This window comes from Lactuca saligna, chromosome 8 (assembly GCF_052625555.1).
Source record: "Lactuca saligna cultivar CGN05327 chromosome 8, ASM5262555v1, whole genome shotgun sequence".
In the NCBI taxonomy this organism is placed as follows: Eukaryota; Viridiplantae; Streptophyta; class Magnoliopsida; order Asterales; family Asteraceae; genus Lactuca; species Lactuca saligna.
Window position 1 is genome coordinate 274,029,706 of NC_136424.1, and position 17,219 is coordinate 274,046,924.

At 29.7% G+C, this 17,219-nt stretch overlaps 1 protein-coding gene across 1 annotated transcript; it reads right to left on the minus strand.

The window, feature by feature from the left end:
• Positions 1 to 6,370: 6,370 nt before the first annotated feature.
• On the minus strand, positions 6,371 to 16,746 carry LOC145010668 (paired amphipathic helix protein Sin3-like 6). Its single transcript, XM_078969181.1, has 20 exons — positions 16,684 to 16,746; positions 16,250 to 16,286; positions 15,843 to 15,928; positions 11,236 to 11,248; positions 11,035 to 11,104; positions 10,485 to 10,625; positions 10,256 to 10,403; positions 10,057 to 10,155; positions 9,821 to 9,973; positions 9,395 to 9,643; positions 9,146 to 9,303; positions 8,841 to 8,968; positions 8,498 to 8,752; positions 7,583 to 8,064; positions 7,400 to 7,491; positions 7,186 to 7,315; positions 6,878 to 7,030; positions 6,714 to 6,778; positions 6,487 to 6,583; positions 6,371 to 6,409 (listed from the first exon to the last, which is right to left on the minus strand). The coding sequence occupies exons 1-20, from the start codon at positions 16,744 to 16,746 to the stop codon at positions 6,371 to 6,373; spliced, it is 2,658 nt and encodes an 885-aa protein (XP_078825307.1).
• Positions 16,747 to 17,219: the final 473 nt, after the last annotated feature.

Genomic DNA, 17,219 nt, shown 5'->3' on the forward strand with positions numbered 1-17,219 from the left:
TCCGGGGGCTTGGCGTGACACCATTGTTGTTGTATCATCACAGAGTATATAATTGAAACATAACATCATCATCATCACACAAGTAATATAAAAACATTCACTGTTTACATCCAGTATGGTATTTGAATATTACATGCCCAAAATAGTCAGAGTATGATGAAACAAAAGATGACAAAATATCCATTAGTTTGTTCGGCTCAACCTTCTTCAATGGTTTCCTGAGAATACATGTTAATTTAAAAATGTCAACATAAAAATGTTGGTGAGTTCATAAGCATGTTTGTGAAAATGATTTGTATAACTTTGTAATCACCAGAAAATCCTATATTTTCTGGAAACAGTTCAGTAAGTTTGTGTCCGATCTTGTACTAATGCATGTGTGTTAATGTTTATTAGGATGTAATATGATAATGTGGAAAATCTGAAGAGAATGTAAAGAGAATGTCTCGAGACAACCCTATGTTGTCTGTAAAAGAGAATGTTCTCATACCAACCCTCGAGGTTGAGTACCAATGCGAGTATGTTCCTAAGTAATCCAAAGAGAAAGAGAATGGTATTTCATAAATTTTAATGTTAATTCCTCAAAGTGAGTCATTATAACCATACTAAGTAATGACAATTTTGTCTTTCTTGGCGTTGTTGGACGCCAACGGGAAAATAGAAAAAGGTTGTCGTCACCCTAGACTGATGTAGTCTAGCTGTAGCAAATAGCTCAGGTGTGGGGTGTCATCCCTGTATAGATCTATACACAAAACCCCACTCAATAGGTGTTAACCGACATGTCTCACTAGATCGTTAATCAAATTTTACTCGAAGAGGAACATATAAACTCATTCCGAGCCCAATGAACCATGTATGCAGACCACAGAGTCTCAATGAACATGTAAATCATTTTCAGGCCCAAAAGAAATGAGACTATATAACATGGGCACAAAATATATGTAAAATGATGACTAAGACCCATTTCACATGTAAGGTATTTATAGTCTCAAATAGCACACAAATAATACCCAAGGTCCGTCGCACATGTTAATGGGTCAGTGAGGCCCAATAAGCAAATAAATAGTATTCAGACCTATCAAACCTATTAATGGGCCACTAAGGCCCAATATTATACGAATCGTAACATTAGTTCATTTGTTATTTTATTACTAGTAATTGTTCAATTGTTTGTCAAATTGACTTAAAAATACCACTATTGCTATCATATATATATATATATATATATATATATATATATATATATATATATATATATATATATATATATATATATATATATATATATATATTAAATGCACATAAGTTAACCTGTCTAGAAGATTTTTAAAGTATGTATAAGTCATATAAACTTGCATCTTACAAAAGTGTAAAAACTTTTAGTAAGTTAAAACAACTTTATGATTTTTCGCATTTACGTCTCTATTTTTAGAAAAATTATAGAAAAATCATTATAAGTCGAAATTTGGATCCGTCAACTCTACGAGTTTGAAAAATGAGTCTACCTACTTCATAATTTTTATTATGATTTTTACTGATCTCAAACTAGTGTGAAAATGTGCATCTTCACAGACGGGTCCGAAATCCTTCCTGATATGATAGGCAGTTTTGTAAAATTCGCCAAAAATTGTAGAAAAATTATGTGAACGCATGATATGAGTCATTTCAAAGGTATAAACTTGATCGATTTGCATGTAAAATATTTTTTTAAAATATTACGATCGAGATGGTCAAAACTTGTCCGTAACTAGACCAAAACGTTTCCGTGAAAAGTTGTTTTTTAGTTTATGTTATAGATTTTTGAAAACAACACTTGTTTTCACTATTTTGAGTGTATAAATCTTAGATATTCAAGTTTACATGACAAAATATACATTTCTTATGGTTTCTATGAAGATCTAAGGGATAAACTTCATATTTTTAACATGTTTCAAGATTTATGAAGTAAACAACACATAATCACCAAATAGATCATGAAATGAGAGTGGTTTAAGGAGAGATTACTAGTGAAAACTTGGATTAAAAGTTACTCATGAACTCATCGAGTCCTTTAAAAGTCAGTAAATCATGAAAACCCGGTTCTATTCGCCGAGTTGCTAGCCAACTTGTCGAGTCCATGCAACGTCCAACTGAGTCCACTCTGAATCCAAAGACGGGTAAAACCCTCTCAACTCGTCAAGTTTTATCACCAACTCGTCGAGTCTGTAACGCGTCCAAACCATTAGGGTAAACCCTAACTGACTCGTCGAGTCGGCTCACCAACTCGTCGAGTCTATTCATTCGATTTCCTCATTCGGACGATTTTGGATAGAAATAAGGTCTCACACTCTAGATCTAGCCTCCTAAGGTTGAATCATCACGTGCAGCTGCAAGCTTTATGTTCATACATGGCATATAGGGCTCAAAATGCTAAAAACAAGCTCCATAAAGGTCTTTATGCTTGAAGACTTGCCCAAAACTTGATAAAGCTCGAATCTTTGTATAGCTCAGATCTGTAGTCTCAACTTCCATGACCAGTTCAACAACTCCAAACAAAAAGATGGATGGAATAAAGCCCTAAAAATATATAGAAAGAGATGTAACAAAAGGAATGATCAAGGAGATAGCCTTTTACCTCCAATTGACAGCTAGCACCGAAAGAACACTGAATCCGAAGATTCTTCTCATTCCAAAGCTTCTTGCTCTTCAATCCTATTCTAAAAATGCATTTGAACACAAGATCTTTATCCTTTCTCTTCACAACTACCACAGGTTATCTAGGGTTTCTCTAAATCTGTCTAAATGGTTAGGGAGGAGGAAATAGAGTGCAAGCCCTAAAACTCGGGTTTTCTCAATACAGACTCAACTCGTTGAGTCCAGCCCTTTGACTCTGTGAGTAGGCTTCATAACTCGCGTGGCTAGCTCAGCCCCTACACGACGAATCGAGACCAACCAACTCATCGAGTAGGTCCTCTAAAGTGCATTATAACTCTTAAATTTCTCATCTTGGATTTGGGATGTTACAAGTTCCGTGTTTAAATAAAACATGGATATATTTTTACTAGTTTGGTCCCTACCTCTACAAATTAATTCAGATAAGGTCCAATATTTACACTATAGCCCCAACTCTATGAAATTATTTACATTTTAAGTCCATATATATATATATATATATATATATATATATATATATATATATATATATATATATATATATATATATATATATATATATATCCGAAAAAAATTGTTCATGACAATAACGAATATGCATTTCTAAACGGGAAACATAGTTAGGTTTAATTGTGTGGGTGTTTAAGGAAAATTTGTAATTTCAAAAATGTTTGTGGAAATGCATATGTACTTTCCTTGACTTGGTGCTTGATTTCGGTTTATTAAGCAGCACCAATGATTTCTTCACAAAGGACTCAAATCAAATGTTTTGAGTAATTTGTTGTTAATATCATATTTTTGTTATTAACTTTTATGTTTTTTTTGTTTGTCAGAATTTGTATTGATTTTTCTTGGTTTGATGTGAACATCATGTGTTCAAGTACCCAAAGGTTTGACTACATAAAAACACTTAGTGTAAGCTGTTTACACTTTTGTTCATAATGTCCCTCAAAAAAGTCTCAACTTTATCTTAAAATTGAATTTGAAAATCCATAAGTAGAATGTGTTTTTGTTTTTGTTTTTTTTTTTACTTTTTCTTTTTTGCTTCATTTCAGAGGATGCAATTTGGTATGAATTGTTTTATCTCATTTTTCTTTTTTTAATAAAACAATACTTATGTCTCCAAGTGGTAAATTATCTACTTTATTTTTAGTTTTACAAAGAAACTGAAAAGGTTGTGACATTTTCTTATTTTCTATTTTATTTTCACACACATTGTGCACACTATATGAATGTGTGCAGAATGCAGATGGACGCAAACGTTTAGGATCTCCTAATGGTGATAATTTTGTTAAGTTGCTACCGGTGTGATTGGAGATGGAATTCGGATGAGTAACATATATATATATATATATATATATATATATATATATATATATATATATATATATATATATATATATATATATATATATATATATATGCCGTGTATTGGATAGTTTTTGTTCTTGGCATCATTAAGTGTTTTAAGGTTTTTGTAATTATCAGATGAAAGTTAATTCAATTACTCAATAATTACACATTTTTATGCATTATACGCTGATGTGTTCTATTGTACTTAATGTTGTCTAATTTGAAATGTTTCTTGAAGACGTGGTCTTATAAATAGCAAATATTACAGTTTAATGACCAGATTATCTAGTCGTTATTTGAATTAATATTTATCCTAAGCTAGACTAAATTTAAAACAACTTTTTATAATTGGCCTTGCATATTTTTTAAGCAGGAGTCACACAACTACTAAAATATTTAAAATTTTATAATTGGTCTAGGTACGTACAAACCACGAAAATAAAGTTGGATTCTCGAAAAGAAAACTAAACTTCGATTCTTGAGACTCCTTGGTATAACCCAAAACAGAATACGTGAACCAAAAAGAACCAAACCATGAAAATAAAACCAATCTTCGGTTTTTCACACGGCTCTCACATAGGACAGAAAGTTGGATGTCCGATAAATTATTTGTTGAAAATAGTTAATCACCTCTATAAACTAATTTCTGAAAAAATTATTTGCACCCATGGTTTGTCATGGGTAAACAACTAGTGTGTGTATGTTTGTGTTTATATATATATATATATATATGAGTAAATTACACGAATGGTCCCTATGGTTTGGGGTAATTTGCGCGTTTGGTCCCTAACTTATTTTTTTAACTCGGAAGGTCCCTACTGTTTGTTTTTGTTACGCGCTTGGTCCCTAATGTTTGTTTTTGTTACACGCTTGGTCCTTGTCTTACCCAAAATGACTATTATTTAAATACAAAAAAATGATGGGGCAGGTAAGATAAAGTGAAAGAGGTGGGATTGGGGGTGTGTCTATTTAAATAGATTAAAAAATCAAAGGTAAAATAGTCTTTTTATGTATGATAGGGACCAAGCGCGTAACAAAAACAAACAATAGGGACCTTCCAAGTTAAAAATATAAATTAGGGACCAAATGCGCAAATTACCCTAAACCATAGGGACCATTCGAGTAATTTACCCTATATATATATATATATATATATATATATATATATATATATATATATATATATATATATATATATATATATATATATATATATATATATATATATGTTCTTGTTAAACGGTTTAATTTTGTGAGACCGTGAGATGCAATCATAATCACTCTTTTAGTAGATAAAACAATATTTTTAAAACGAAAATATTCGGAAAAAAAATTTCAAATATTATTTTCGGAATTTATTTTTTCCAAAAAATACATTTTTTTATGTATTCTAGTAGAATATTAGAATATTCAACATATCCGATAAATCTAACAGAATATTCTAACATTCTAAAATCACATAAGAATATTTACAGTGTAAAATTCTATTACAATATTTCACGTATTTTTCAAAAAAAAAAATGTACTTTTTTTAAGTAATTAAATTTCCGAAAATAATAAATAAATAAAATGAATTTTTGGATTTTTCCTTTTATTTTGCATTTTGAAATTATTTTTAGCTTTTGGTCTCAGGATCTCACAAAATTAGTATGGTCTCAAATGAATCTGAACATATATATATATATATATATATATATATATATATATATATATATATGTGTGTGTGTGTGTGTGTGTGTTTGTATGTGTGTGTGTTTGTGTATGTGTGTATATGGCTGATAATTTCGATTTCATGTTATTTCTACTAATTGTTAAGATCAATTAACTTAAATATTTTACTTATGTGACAATCTTTTAATTTTGATCATGATGTTTATTTAAAATGCACTGATTTTAAAGGTAGCGTTGTATAATTTATAATTTGATGTTATTATTATTTATTAATTTTAAAACCATTTAATATTATTAATTTGTCGTTCTACATTTACGATATTTAAAGATTTTTTATTACTTTAAAAAATAGTATTTGATAAATTTTTTATATTTTGGAATAAACATAATATTTAAATTAACAAATACATGTAATGTAATAACCATTTTCAAATTATTTCAAAAAAAGATAGTATTTTGCATTTAATAATATATTTTAAAATAATATATGAATTATATTAAGTTGGAAATTGAAAGCTAATGGAGATTTAAAATGCGTAATATGATAGCAAAAAATATTTTCTTTATAGTATAGTATAATGATATGATATGATATGATAATATGGTTGCTATGATATGATAATATGGTTGCTATTTATAGTATAGTATGATAATATGATATGATAATATTGTTGCTATCAATTGCTAATACATATCATAGAGTCTTGAGCTGGAGTGGGTTTGCTGGGTTTGCCTGCACATTCAATGTTGAAATGTCAAAACAACATATTTTTGCTCCCTTAGGTTTTTGAAATTATCATATAAATTTACCTCTGATGTACTGCATTTCATATTATCCGAAAGACCATTGGGAATTCGAACTCCTTCAATTACCCTTTCCCTTTTAGCATTGCCTTGTTTTATATTTCTGCAGAAACAAAAATTCTTTTTAGTTATTATCACAACTATTATTTCATTTGATCTCATAAAAACTAGAACGTTTGACACGAAAGATAGCTCAAACTAAATGTTATATTCTAACCAAACGTCCTAAATACCTTTCATATAAGTTTATTTGTGATATCGTTAATCGGTTTTGTCCTTCTGTATCTGGTATAGGTAGCTACAATTGAAAATATTTTGTTAATGAAAATACCAATATATAGTAATTATATTATATGTTAAAAAAACAATAAAAATAGAGGCATACGTTACTACTTACATGCTCAAACCGAAATATTTTATTGCCATTAACAATCATGCTTGCTTCTTCAGTATAAACTTCTTCTACAAAACTCCTAGGTTCTTTTGATTTCTCATGAACAAACAAGTCTAGAAGCTTGTTATCGACCTCATTATTGGCAATAGCTAGTAGCTGATATAACTTGAAAAATGAAGTTAACATATATATATATATATATATATATATATATATATATATATATATATATATATATATATATATATATATATATATATATATATATATATAAGAATGGAACGATTAAAAGACGGAAATAAGGATGTCACCTGTCTGGAAAGTTTGCTGATTAACCTTGCTATCGAGTAGATAAGTCCTGCCCTAGTGACAAAACTAGTTCGACATTCGTATTCATATTTTTCTCTATTTGCAAGATAATTATGGAGGAAATCCAAGAATCTATAATAAAAATGGAAATAAAATCAAATATGTGACAATGACCACATAAAAAACAGTTTGGTGAAAAGGAAATCATAACCTTACATAGCATATGAATCATTACGCGTTGTATCATTTAAACCCTGCCATTTCTCACTTGTAGATTGTTTAGCTTCTTGGAGTCTTGAGTATAATTCCTATTCATTAGAGAAAAAAAAATCAAATAATACCACATGGAGTATATAGATAAAAAATTGAAATCCTTAGTTTATAGCAAAGTATCATTACATGATGAAGTCTGAAGAAAATATAGAAAGCATCATCTCCATAGAACACATGTGGATTATTAGCACCGACTTCATTCTCTAAATCACTCTCCTGATGTTTATCATGGTAATTTTGTTTGTCGGCATCCTTTAGTGTATTTTCTGCCTTCATTCTATCACCCATGCATGCTGCAAAACCACCTTTTTCAAGATCTACAAGGGAAAATAAATCAACCTCGTTTGTCACGAACTCATGATAATTGTCGTTGCTCGTTTCTACTGTTTGAACAAAACCAAACAACGGTTCCACCAAACAAGTCCAGATTTTCAAAACATCTTCAAGTTGTTTTGAGGAAAATATTCTAGAACCGTAAACTTTTATGAGCTTAAAGAAGTCTCCATGAATATGCATATCATAGTACTTGAAGTATAGATGTGGAACTTGATGAATATTATTCTCTTTTGAATTGGCTTCACTAATTTTATTGATTTCCGCCAACAAAACTACAATATGAGAATTGAAACACATAAGTAATGATTCATTGTAAGTAAAGTTGCATTTGTTACATGGGGGAATATCCAATGCGACTTAGCTAGACAAGCTTTCTAGAGTTATCTTTAAATTTGATGGGGAAAATGATTTACAAGCCCAACCAAGTTTCCAAACTGTTCAAAAAACCATAATCATGTTTTGTCTGTCTAATAAAACCCAACGAACTTAACATTTTGTTGGATTTTTTAGACAAAAAGTTAAGTTCGTTGGGTTTTTTTGAACAGATAAAACATGATTGAGATTTTTTGAATGCTTTGGAAACTTTATTGGGCTTTTAAGTCATTTTCCCAATGAAGATGAGAGGGGAATTCATCTTGCCACCTGTTTTAATAGGCCAAAATGAACCGAAACTATGGCTACCTTATTAGGGTATCAGTTTATTACCTGTATCACGTAAGATCTTTTCATCTTGTTGCTTGAGATAGAAACCATGATGATCTAGAGACAATTGATGGTTTTCAACAAAAATTTGGCGCGACAACTTATCCAGTTCTAAACGGAACATTATCCATTCCTCTTGTTTCTGCTTCATACGGATTAATATTACAGGTAGACCAGAAGACACATTTTTCCTTAATTCATTCACCATATCATGTCCATAATCACCATAAATATTTGCGATGAACCTCAAACCTTGACCTGAGATCCATAAAGAAAGTGGTGAATAACAAGATTAAAAAATAGATGAAGTACAGTTGCTTTCTGTTACTGAAACACAACATCTTACTTGGAAAATAATCTTCAAGAGGAAAAACATTGTTTATCTTGATAGAGTTGTTATCAATTTTCTCCATTAATTCTTCTGCTTGTTTAATCGTAAGCGTTATGCGTTCTATACCCATATCCAACTCAAACCTGACATACAATTACCAATAACACTATCAATAAACGCAACTATTTATGTGACTCTTATTTTCTATAGCAACTAATAATATGAAAAGAAACCATCACATGCCTCCAAAGAAGGAAGTATTTTTGTTGCATGCAATGATCATAGATAAAATTCAAAGATCACACATCAAAAAAGCCAACCTGTCGTCTTCATGTTGAAATAAGATTTCTTCATATTGGTTTTTGATCAATGGTTTGAAAGAATGACCCTCCTTTTCATAAATAACAGATACCCAATGATCATTTAGGACTTCATCATCTACCGTTTTTCTTTGATTTGCTTTGGGTAGTTTAGGACACTGTATTACACAAACAATCAATAACAATAAGAACAAAGTAAAGTGGAAATCTTATAAAGAATAACAAGTTAACGATGCAAGAAGCTATTACATCTCTTGGGACAAACTTATAACTTGGATTGCAGCTTTCACTATTAGAGAGGTCAAGGTCTTGAGATGGTTTTTCCTTATTCTTGTCTTTTATTGATGTTGTAGATCTCTTAGAGCCCAATTTAAGTTTCCCACCGGTTGTAGACCTTTTCCTTTTTCCTTTCTTATGACATTTGGCAGATGCTTTTCCATGATTTGGATTACACTGACCACCAATCTCAACATCTTCGGTATGAGAGGCCATAGTTTCCTATCAATAAATACATGATTATTCAGAAAATGTATAATGATCCAAATGGCCATTGCTGTGAAATCTTGATATTAAACACCAAAGTTGTCACTAATGATTGTTTGGTAAGTTTAAGGGTTACCTAATGTTTTAGCTTGATGAATAAAGTTTTGAAATTAAAAATAGGTAGAGTATCACCTCTTTAGATCGAAGACGTCTCTTTTTGGTTAATGATGAGCTCGAGTGTTCATTGCGAGTGTTATGGTTCCCGATGGAGTTTGCATGGCATTGAGGTAAAAAGTTGGTAAACTCAGTAATTAGGTCTTGATGGTCTTGAAAAAGATCAGCAACCTGAACAAGATAGTACGTATTTCGTTGTATATGAAATAATACCATTAATACAAATACAAATACACAAGTCTTCAATGACTTACCTTCTTATGGACCTCATTGGCTGATAATTTTCCCATTCTATACAAATTTAAAATAGATAGAAAAGATATATAAAGATGGTTTTCATCTTGAAGCCCCATCTGCAAGCAAATAGCAATTACAATAATCAATTTAACTAATGGGAGACTTAAGTTGATGTTTCTAACAATGGTGTGATGCTATAACCTTAATATGATGTACAAGTTGCATGACTTGATCATTAGGCTCATCTTCTTGTGTCAAGATGATTTGTGAATCTTCTGGAAGAAATATATTCAGACCCAAAAGTAGTTCTTTATCTCCGTTGAACAGTTTCATCAGCTTCATTTTGACACCAGTGACGTCAATGCTAAAGGGAGATAATGATCAACTATAAGTTATCACAAATCAACAACACATGAAATTTTAAGAAGCATAAATTCTCACAAACCTGTGTTCTCTGAATTCTTGCAAGATACCATGAAATTCGACATATTTCTCTCTTGTCAGCTTGGATTCTACCACTTTGATGTATCTTTTAGCATCCAAAGCTGTCAATTTGGGGCCTTCATCCATTTGGGGTTGCACGGGGCTTCATTGCACAAAGATCAAATGTATAAATCGAAACTTTAAACATAAGCAGCACAAACCAGTACACTATAAAATCAAGAATAATAATAATAAAACATAAGCACCAATAAATAGTTCTGCCTTTAAAATTATAAATCGATAGAAACAAGATATAATGAAAAGGATTTATGTTTTTATCTTAAAAGTGATCATTGATATAGATCAAATGCTCGGAATAATCCAACAAAGATCTCAACAATCAAACAACTAAACTTTCATTGATCACAAAGCGGTGACTAGGAAAGAAAACCAAACTTTCATTTCTAACAAAATTCACAGCAAAAAACACCTGAAGGAAAGATGATAATCGAACATTTTCTCCATATATTTTGATCTAAGAAACTAAATTCTAATCCAAACGAAAGGCTTACAGTTCAGATACGCGATCCGCCTGTTTAAGTTCACAGCTCTTAGTGACGTCATCGACAGACTTCTCCATACCTGCAAAAGTAAAAAAGATCAAACTCATTACTATTTAACCAAAAATTCTCGACACCTGCAACCCTAATTAACAATCAAGCCAGCAGAAACTAACTCTGAAAACCCCCTAAACCTGTCAAGCGATCTCACACCAGTTCCTATTTTCTACAAAACAAAATTTGAGTGTTAGAGATTTAATGTGAAGAAGAAAACATTGCAAGAAAACAATCAAAAACTATGAATTTCAGACTTAAAAAACATTAAAAATTGTAGAGTTTCATTAAGATTCACTTGCGTACGATCAACTGGTGTAGATACTCTCCTCTGAACTTTAATCTGAATTCTATATTTATCGATCTGGTGATGAAATCTAAGAGGTTGAGAATGAGACTGTGTTTGTTGTGTGCATGTTTTATTTACACCTGAGAAGAAAAAAGAGAGAGAGGTCGGTCGTAGTGACGTCAATAAGCAGTGACCAGGAACCGGTTATGCCGGTAATGAGTCTTAAATCTTACGTGGTGTATTTGACTACCGGGTTAAACATGCTTTGTCCAGGGGTAAAATTGTCTCTACAAAAATTAACCACAAGTCTAATCAATATCTAATATAGTGTAGTAATTAGTAAATGAAAACATTTAACATGAAACAAATATTTTATTACATTAATTAAGAAAATAAGTTTTTATGTAATACATCGTCTAGATAAGTTATAAAACTCGTGTGTATATATATATATATATATATATATATATATATATATATATATATATATATATATATATATATATATATATATATATATATATATATTCAAGCTTTTTATTTTCATTTGAACATTATGGTTTTTCTTTTGTTTAAGGACCAAGCATTAAAATCGTTGGCCCAGTAAGTAACAGGCCAATGACATTATGTGATGGGTGTAAAAGGTAGAAAAACTAAAGTCCATTAAGTAAGTAAAGATTTTGGCGATTACATTTAAACTAGGATTTGCTCCCGTTATGTAACAATATGTGTATATAAGCTAATATATATAGTACAAATTTTTGTAGTAGTATTAAGTTGATGTTGTGATGGAAATGTATTAGTTGGTTGACGAGTGATTGATTAGGTCAGTCGTTAATGACTTCGCTATTGAAATTGGCGTCAACAAAACAACTTAAGATTAAGAGGAATCCGTTCTTCGAATAAAAATTGTCGATATGGCAAGATCATGATATCTTTAACGCATTTGCAGAAAGCTTCGGTCTTTAATCTATATCAATACAGACGACGGGGGAAAGAATGGATAAAGGCAACAAAAAAATTGAAGATAAAAAATACAACGAAATAGAACGAAGGATAACACCGACAATAAAAGGCATATGCTTAAAAAGGAGTGATGGGGTCGAACTTCCAACCTTGATGGTAAAGAAAACATGCAAAACTGTGACATTAAGATACTCTTACACCAAATTCAGTCGGTATATTTTTATAAACTAATTTAGTTTAGTATGTGTCTAAATCAGAAAGTGCCCGAAAATTAGCCCATATTGGATTTTGTGATACCCATCATAGGTTCCAACATCAGTTATGGAAAGTTAATTTTACATGGGCCTCAAGGTATCCATGCATTCATTTGATAATAAAACCAACCTTATATTCACCTGTATCTTACAATATGATCATTCCCTTTAAAAATCCGTAAAAAAGAGGAAAACATAAGAGAAAAACAAGAAACAATAGAAGGGAAAATCTCTCTCTCTCCAAAAATAACAGTCGCCGCAAAGAATGATCAAGAGTCTGATGGAGATGTCACGGGCGGGGTGAGGTGTGGTGTGGTTAGTTAGCCAACAAAAAATAATAAAATTACCAAATAGGGGTAAATGGTAATTTTCATATATTTAATGATAGGCTTCTAATGTTGTTAGTGAGTGAGAAGGATTTGATTCAAACCATGTCAAAAGGTATAAGGCTTATAAAAGCAAAAAATCTTTTCAACACTCCATCTATAATTTTCATATAGGATTCTTTTAATTACTGTATATAAATTATACATTTAATTTTTTACTGGCCACTTATTCTCCATAGTATCTTTATCGTACAAATATCTCTATCTACAGTTCTACATAGCATCATTTACAAAAGTTAAATAATCTAACGACCTTTAAGAAGATGAAAAAAATACATGTGAGCATAATGTATTTTTTGTTATTTTATTTTAGGAAATGTGGTTTTAAAACCAAAGTTTAAATGTTTATGTTGTAAGTTTCTTACATGATATTTGTGAGGCCAAAGACCCTACTAATGAAGAAGAAAATATAAGGACATTCTAGAGGAAACTTTCTTGAAAAAGAAACATTTACTAACCTTCAATATTTATAGAGAAATCTCATCAAATAGTTTTAGGTTTCACGTGTGTATATACATATATAGAATCAAATGTAAATCCAATGTATTGTGTGAATGTATGACCAAATTCTAACCTTTAGATTAAAAAAATAGATTGATGTGATATTGTGTTACATGTTATTAACATGAGATAAAATTTACTATATAAATATTCTTAATTAATTGTAAGGATATGTTATTCAAATTTGTTAACAATATTTGATAGAAAGTGATGAGTTTAAGGGTTGCAATTGAAGTTATATTTAAAATAAAATTATATATTTTACAATTTTACTTAATTATCGTTTTTTTAATATAATTAGTAAAACCACCCGAAGATTTTTATGTTAAAAAGTTGAATATTATTCGTGCATTCTTAAAGAATCCGGTATATTAAGTCTTGGATATTGAATGTTCTTTAACAATACATTCCTTCTTTTGGTTTATTTCGTTGATTATTGTATCAGCGTTCTTTTAGAATTAAACATTCTTAAAGAATTCAAGTTCTATAAATAGAATTTATATGAATTAAACATTATTAAAGAAGACCGAGTATATTATAAATAATAAGAATATTATTACTGCAAAATTGATAGATTCTACTGATAATCATATAAAAGTTATTACAAATCAAAATATAATATATTGTTTCATTCTAAAAAATTGGTAATACATGCTCAAAGAATAAGATTTGTTTGTAATGTGCATTTTGACAGAATGTTGCAGCAAAAAAATGGAAGAAATCAATAACGATTTTTTATTTCTTTTTTTCTTTGAATAGTTTAGAATTATCTGGAAAAATAATTAATAAACATTCTGAAAAAATGTGTATTTTTTTAAAGAATATTGTATTTTGCATTCTTAGATTATCATATTATACATTCTTAAAGAATATGGATAGCAACCATTCCTTTTGATTATCGAATTTCAGATCCTTAAAAGCTACTAATTCAATTAGATTTTGGATTATAGAAATTTTTTTCTCTAAATAAAAGTTAAAATCGCACACTACTAAACAAAATTTTTCCTTAAATCAAGTTTTTTTTCTTAAAATTAATACTTACAAACTCATTATCAACCAATGTTGCATAAAAGATACCTAATTGTGTGTATTCTCGCACACTACATGTGCTGCTGACGTATAAGGATACGATTGTCATTAACTTCTAATATTAAGTAAGTATTTGTAAACTTAATTAACTACCTTTACAAGATGAATATGAATATTAATTATTTATTTACAATGGTTAATCGGAGGTACATAGCAGATGAAAAGCTAATAGAAATATGAAAACCAAGATCACATACACAAATCCAAAGAGACGAATAACAAGAAAAGATTATTACACTACTAGAGAACATCGATAAAAAAGAAAACTAGTTACATGGAAAAACTAGCACACATATATTCCACAAAGAATGAACAAGATTACAACCATCATGCCAAAAAACGACAACTTTTTATACATATATTATCTTTACTTGGTAGATAGAATTATAAAACAATCTATTATCAAAACATTTTTCCATTTTGTGTTCCCTCACTCTTCCAATTTGTCATACTGCTCTCTAGAATAGAAGATTTGAGTCTGACTTGGTTTCACCCTGTTATACAAATCTGTGGCCAAAACAAATAGTATAACATATTATAAGGATATACTTTCACCCGTGGCGAAAACAAATAGTATAACATATTATAAGGATATAACTTCACTTCCATAATTAGATACTTAGTTTCCATAATAATAGGCTTACAATTTTGGTTACTTAATTAGTTAGTTAATGAAATTTATTATAATATCCATATGAAATGATTGGTTAAGAACTTGTCATACGTTAAGCTATTTGTTTTTAATAACTATTGTGTGCCAGAATGCATAGATTTGGACCATCGGATGGAATATAATCAAAGGTCATGATCTGATGGAATATGATAGTAGAATAGGATAATATATACCATATAATCAAACAAAGTTCAGCATAAGGGTATTTTAGTCAATTAACTTATATTAAAAAAGGAAATTTTCAGATTTTTAGGGATAATTAATTCATTTATTTTAAAAAATCTGAATATTTTAAATTAATTCAAAATAAAAATCTGATTTTATTCTGTCAGAATGATAGAATGTTAACCATAAACTAGTAAATATGTTTTTCGATTTTATTCTGTTAGAATAACAGAATACCAACCATAAACTAGTAAATACATTCTGGAAAGAATACACAAAATCAATTCTTGAACTAATAATATACCAAATAATTACATTGTATGATTGTGATTCATTGAATAATAACAACATTCTTAAAAAAATAAAAATAAAAATAAAAAAATAAAAAAATCTAACAAAAACACTAATCTATTCTGAGAGAATTTTTTAGCAACACTTTATACATTGTAGTATAACACATTCTGGTATAATACACTCTCGTTCTCTATGTTTTCTTCCTTCTCCACATCAATTTTAGTCTCTTCAAAACCTAAATCCACAAAGAAAACATAATCAAGTTTCAAAAATTAAAAAATTCAATGCATTCTAAGAGAATAAAAACTATAAATTCTGACAGAATGTATTAAAGACTATAACGTTTGATAGAATATAGTAGAAAATAAAAACTATAAATTATGACAGAATGTAGTAGAGACTATAAAGTCAACCATAAAGTATCACAAATTCATTACCAGTTACAAAAAATATACATGTTGTTGACAATTATTCTCAAACATTAGAACAGAATACATTTATATAAAATAAATTCTAATAGAATACATTACATAATTCAAGATCTGTAATTGAATACATAATTCAAGAGTTGTGATTGAATCATCAACACACATCTGCATTCATTCACAATCATGAATTTAAGAAACAAATGCACATTTACATTATCGATTTAGAAATATGAACACCAATTTTGACTTTTTTGAAACAAAATCCAACTTATGATTGTGAAGTGCAAGTTGTATCAAAATATTTCTTCAATCGAACATAAATAAATCATTGAAGAAATTGAATTTAATAATATGATGAACACAATCTCGATCTTGAATCAAAATCGAGATAAAATCAATCTCGATTGAGGTAAATAATTTCTAGTTATATCCCCTAGTTGTTGGATTACCGGACCAGAGAAAGATGAACAGGAGGCTACCAGAGCATACCTCCGTCCAACTACCTGTAATCGCCAAGATTTCCTCACTGTTCGCTCCTCGCTTCTCATTTGCATTCACGAACCCCACAGCAACGCCATTGCTCCTCTACATCCCCTTCTTCAGCCTCATCGACCCCAGAGTCCATCATCGGTTACAAGACGAGAGTGTGTGCTCCGTTTTGGATCCATCGATTATAGAATTCTCATTGGTGCATTTAGGCACACAATAATTGATTTCCTTAATTAAAAATACAAAAGGTCCAAAATACCCTTTAATGATTTATTTAATTATTTATTATTTCTTGAATTCTCATAGGTGCATTTAGGCACACAATAATTGCAATTAAGGAAATAAACTAAATATATTTAACTACCAAATGACAATTGATGTTGAGTTATTTTAGTAATTGCAAAAACTACCACATAAAATCTAAATCTAGATTACTTCATTACATTTAACACCCTATAATTAAGACTTCTTTTATGCCAATTTTATTCTTCGTTTTATTAAACACCCCATATGAACACAAGATCATCCACACACACACACAACACACACACACACACACACACACACATATATATATATATATATATATATATATATATTATATATATA

Coding starts and splice junctions, on each gene's coding strand:
- LOC145010668 (XM_078969181.1), bottom strand. CDS start 16,746: ATGGACTCTGGGGTCGATGAGGCTGAAGAAGGGGATGTAGAGGAGCAA. Junction 10,156..10,255: donor ATGATCAAGTCATGCAACTT/GTACATCATATT, acceptor ATTTGCTTGCAG/ATGGGGCTTCAAGATGAAAA. Junction 7,031..7,185: donor TCAGCAAACTTTCCAGACAG/GTGACATCCTTA, acceptor AAGTTATATCAG/CTACTAGCTATTGCCAATAA.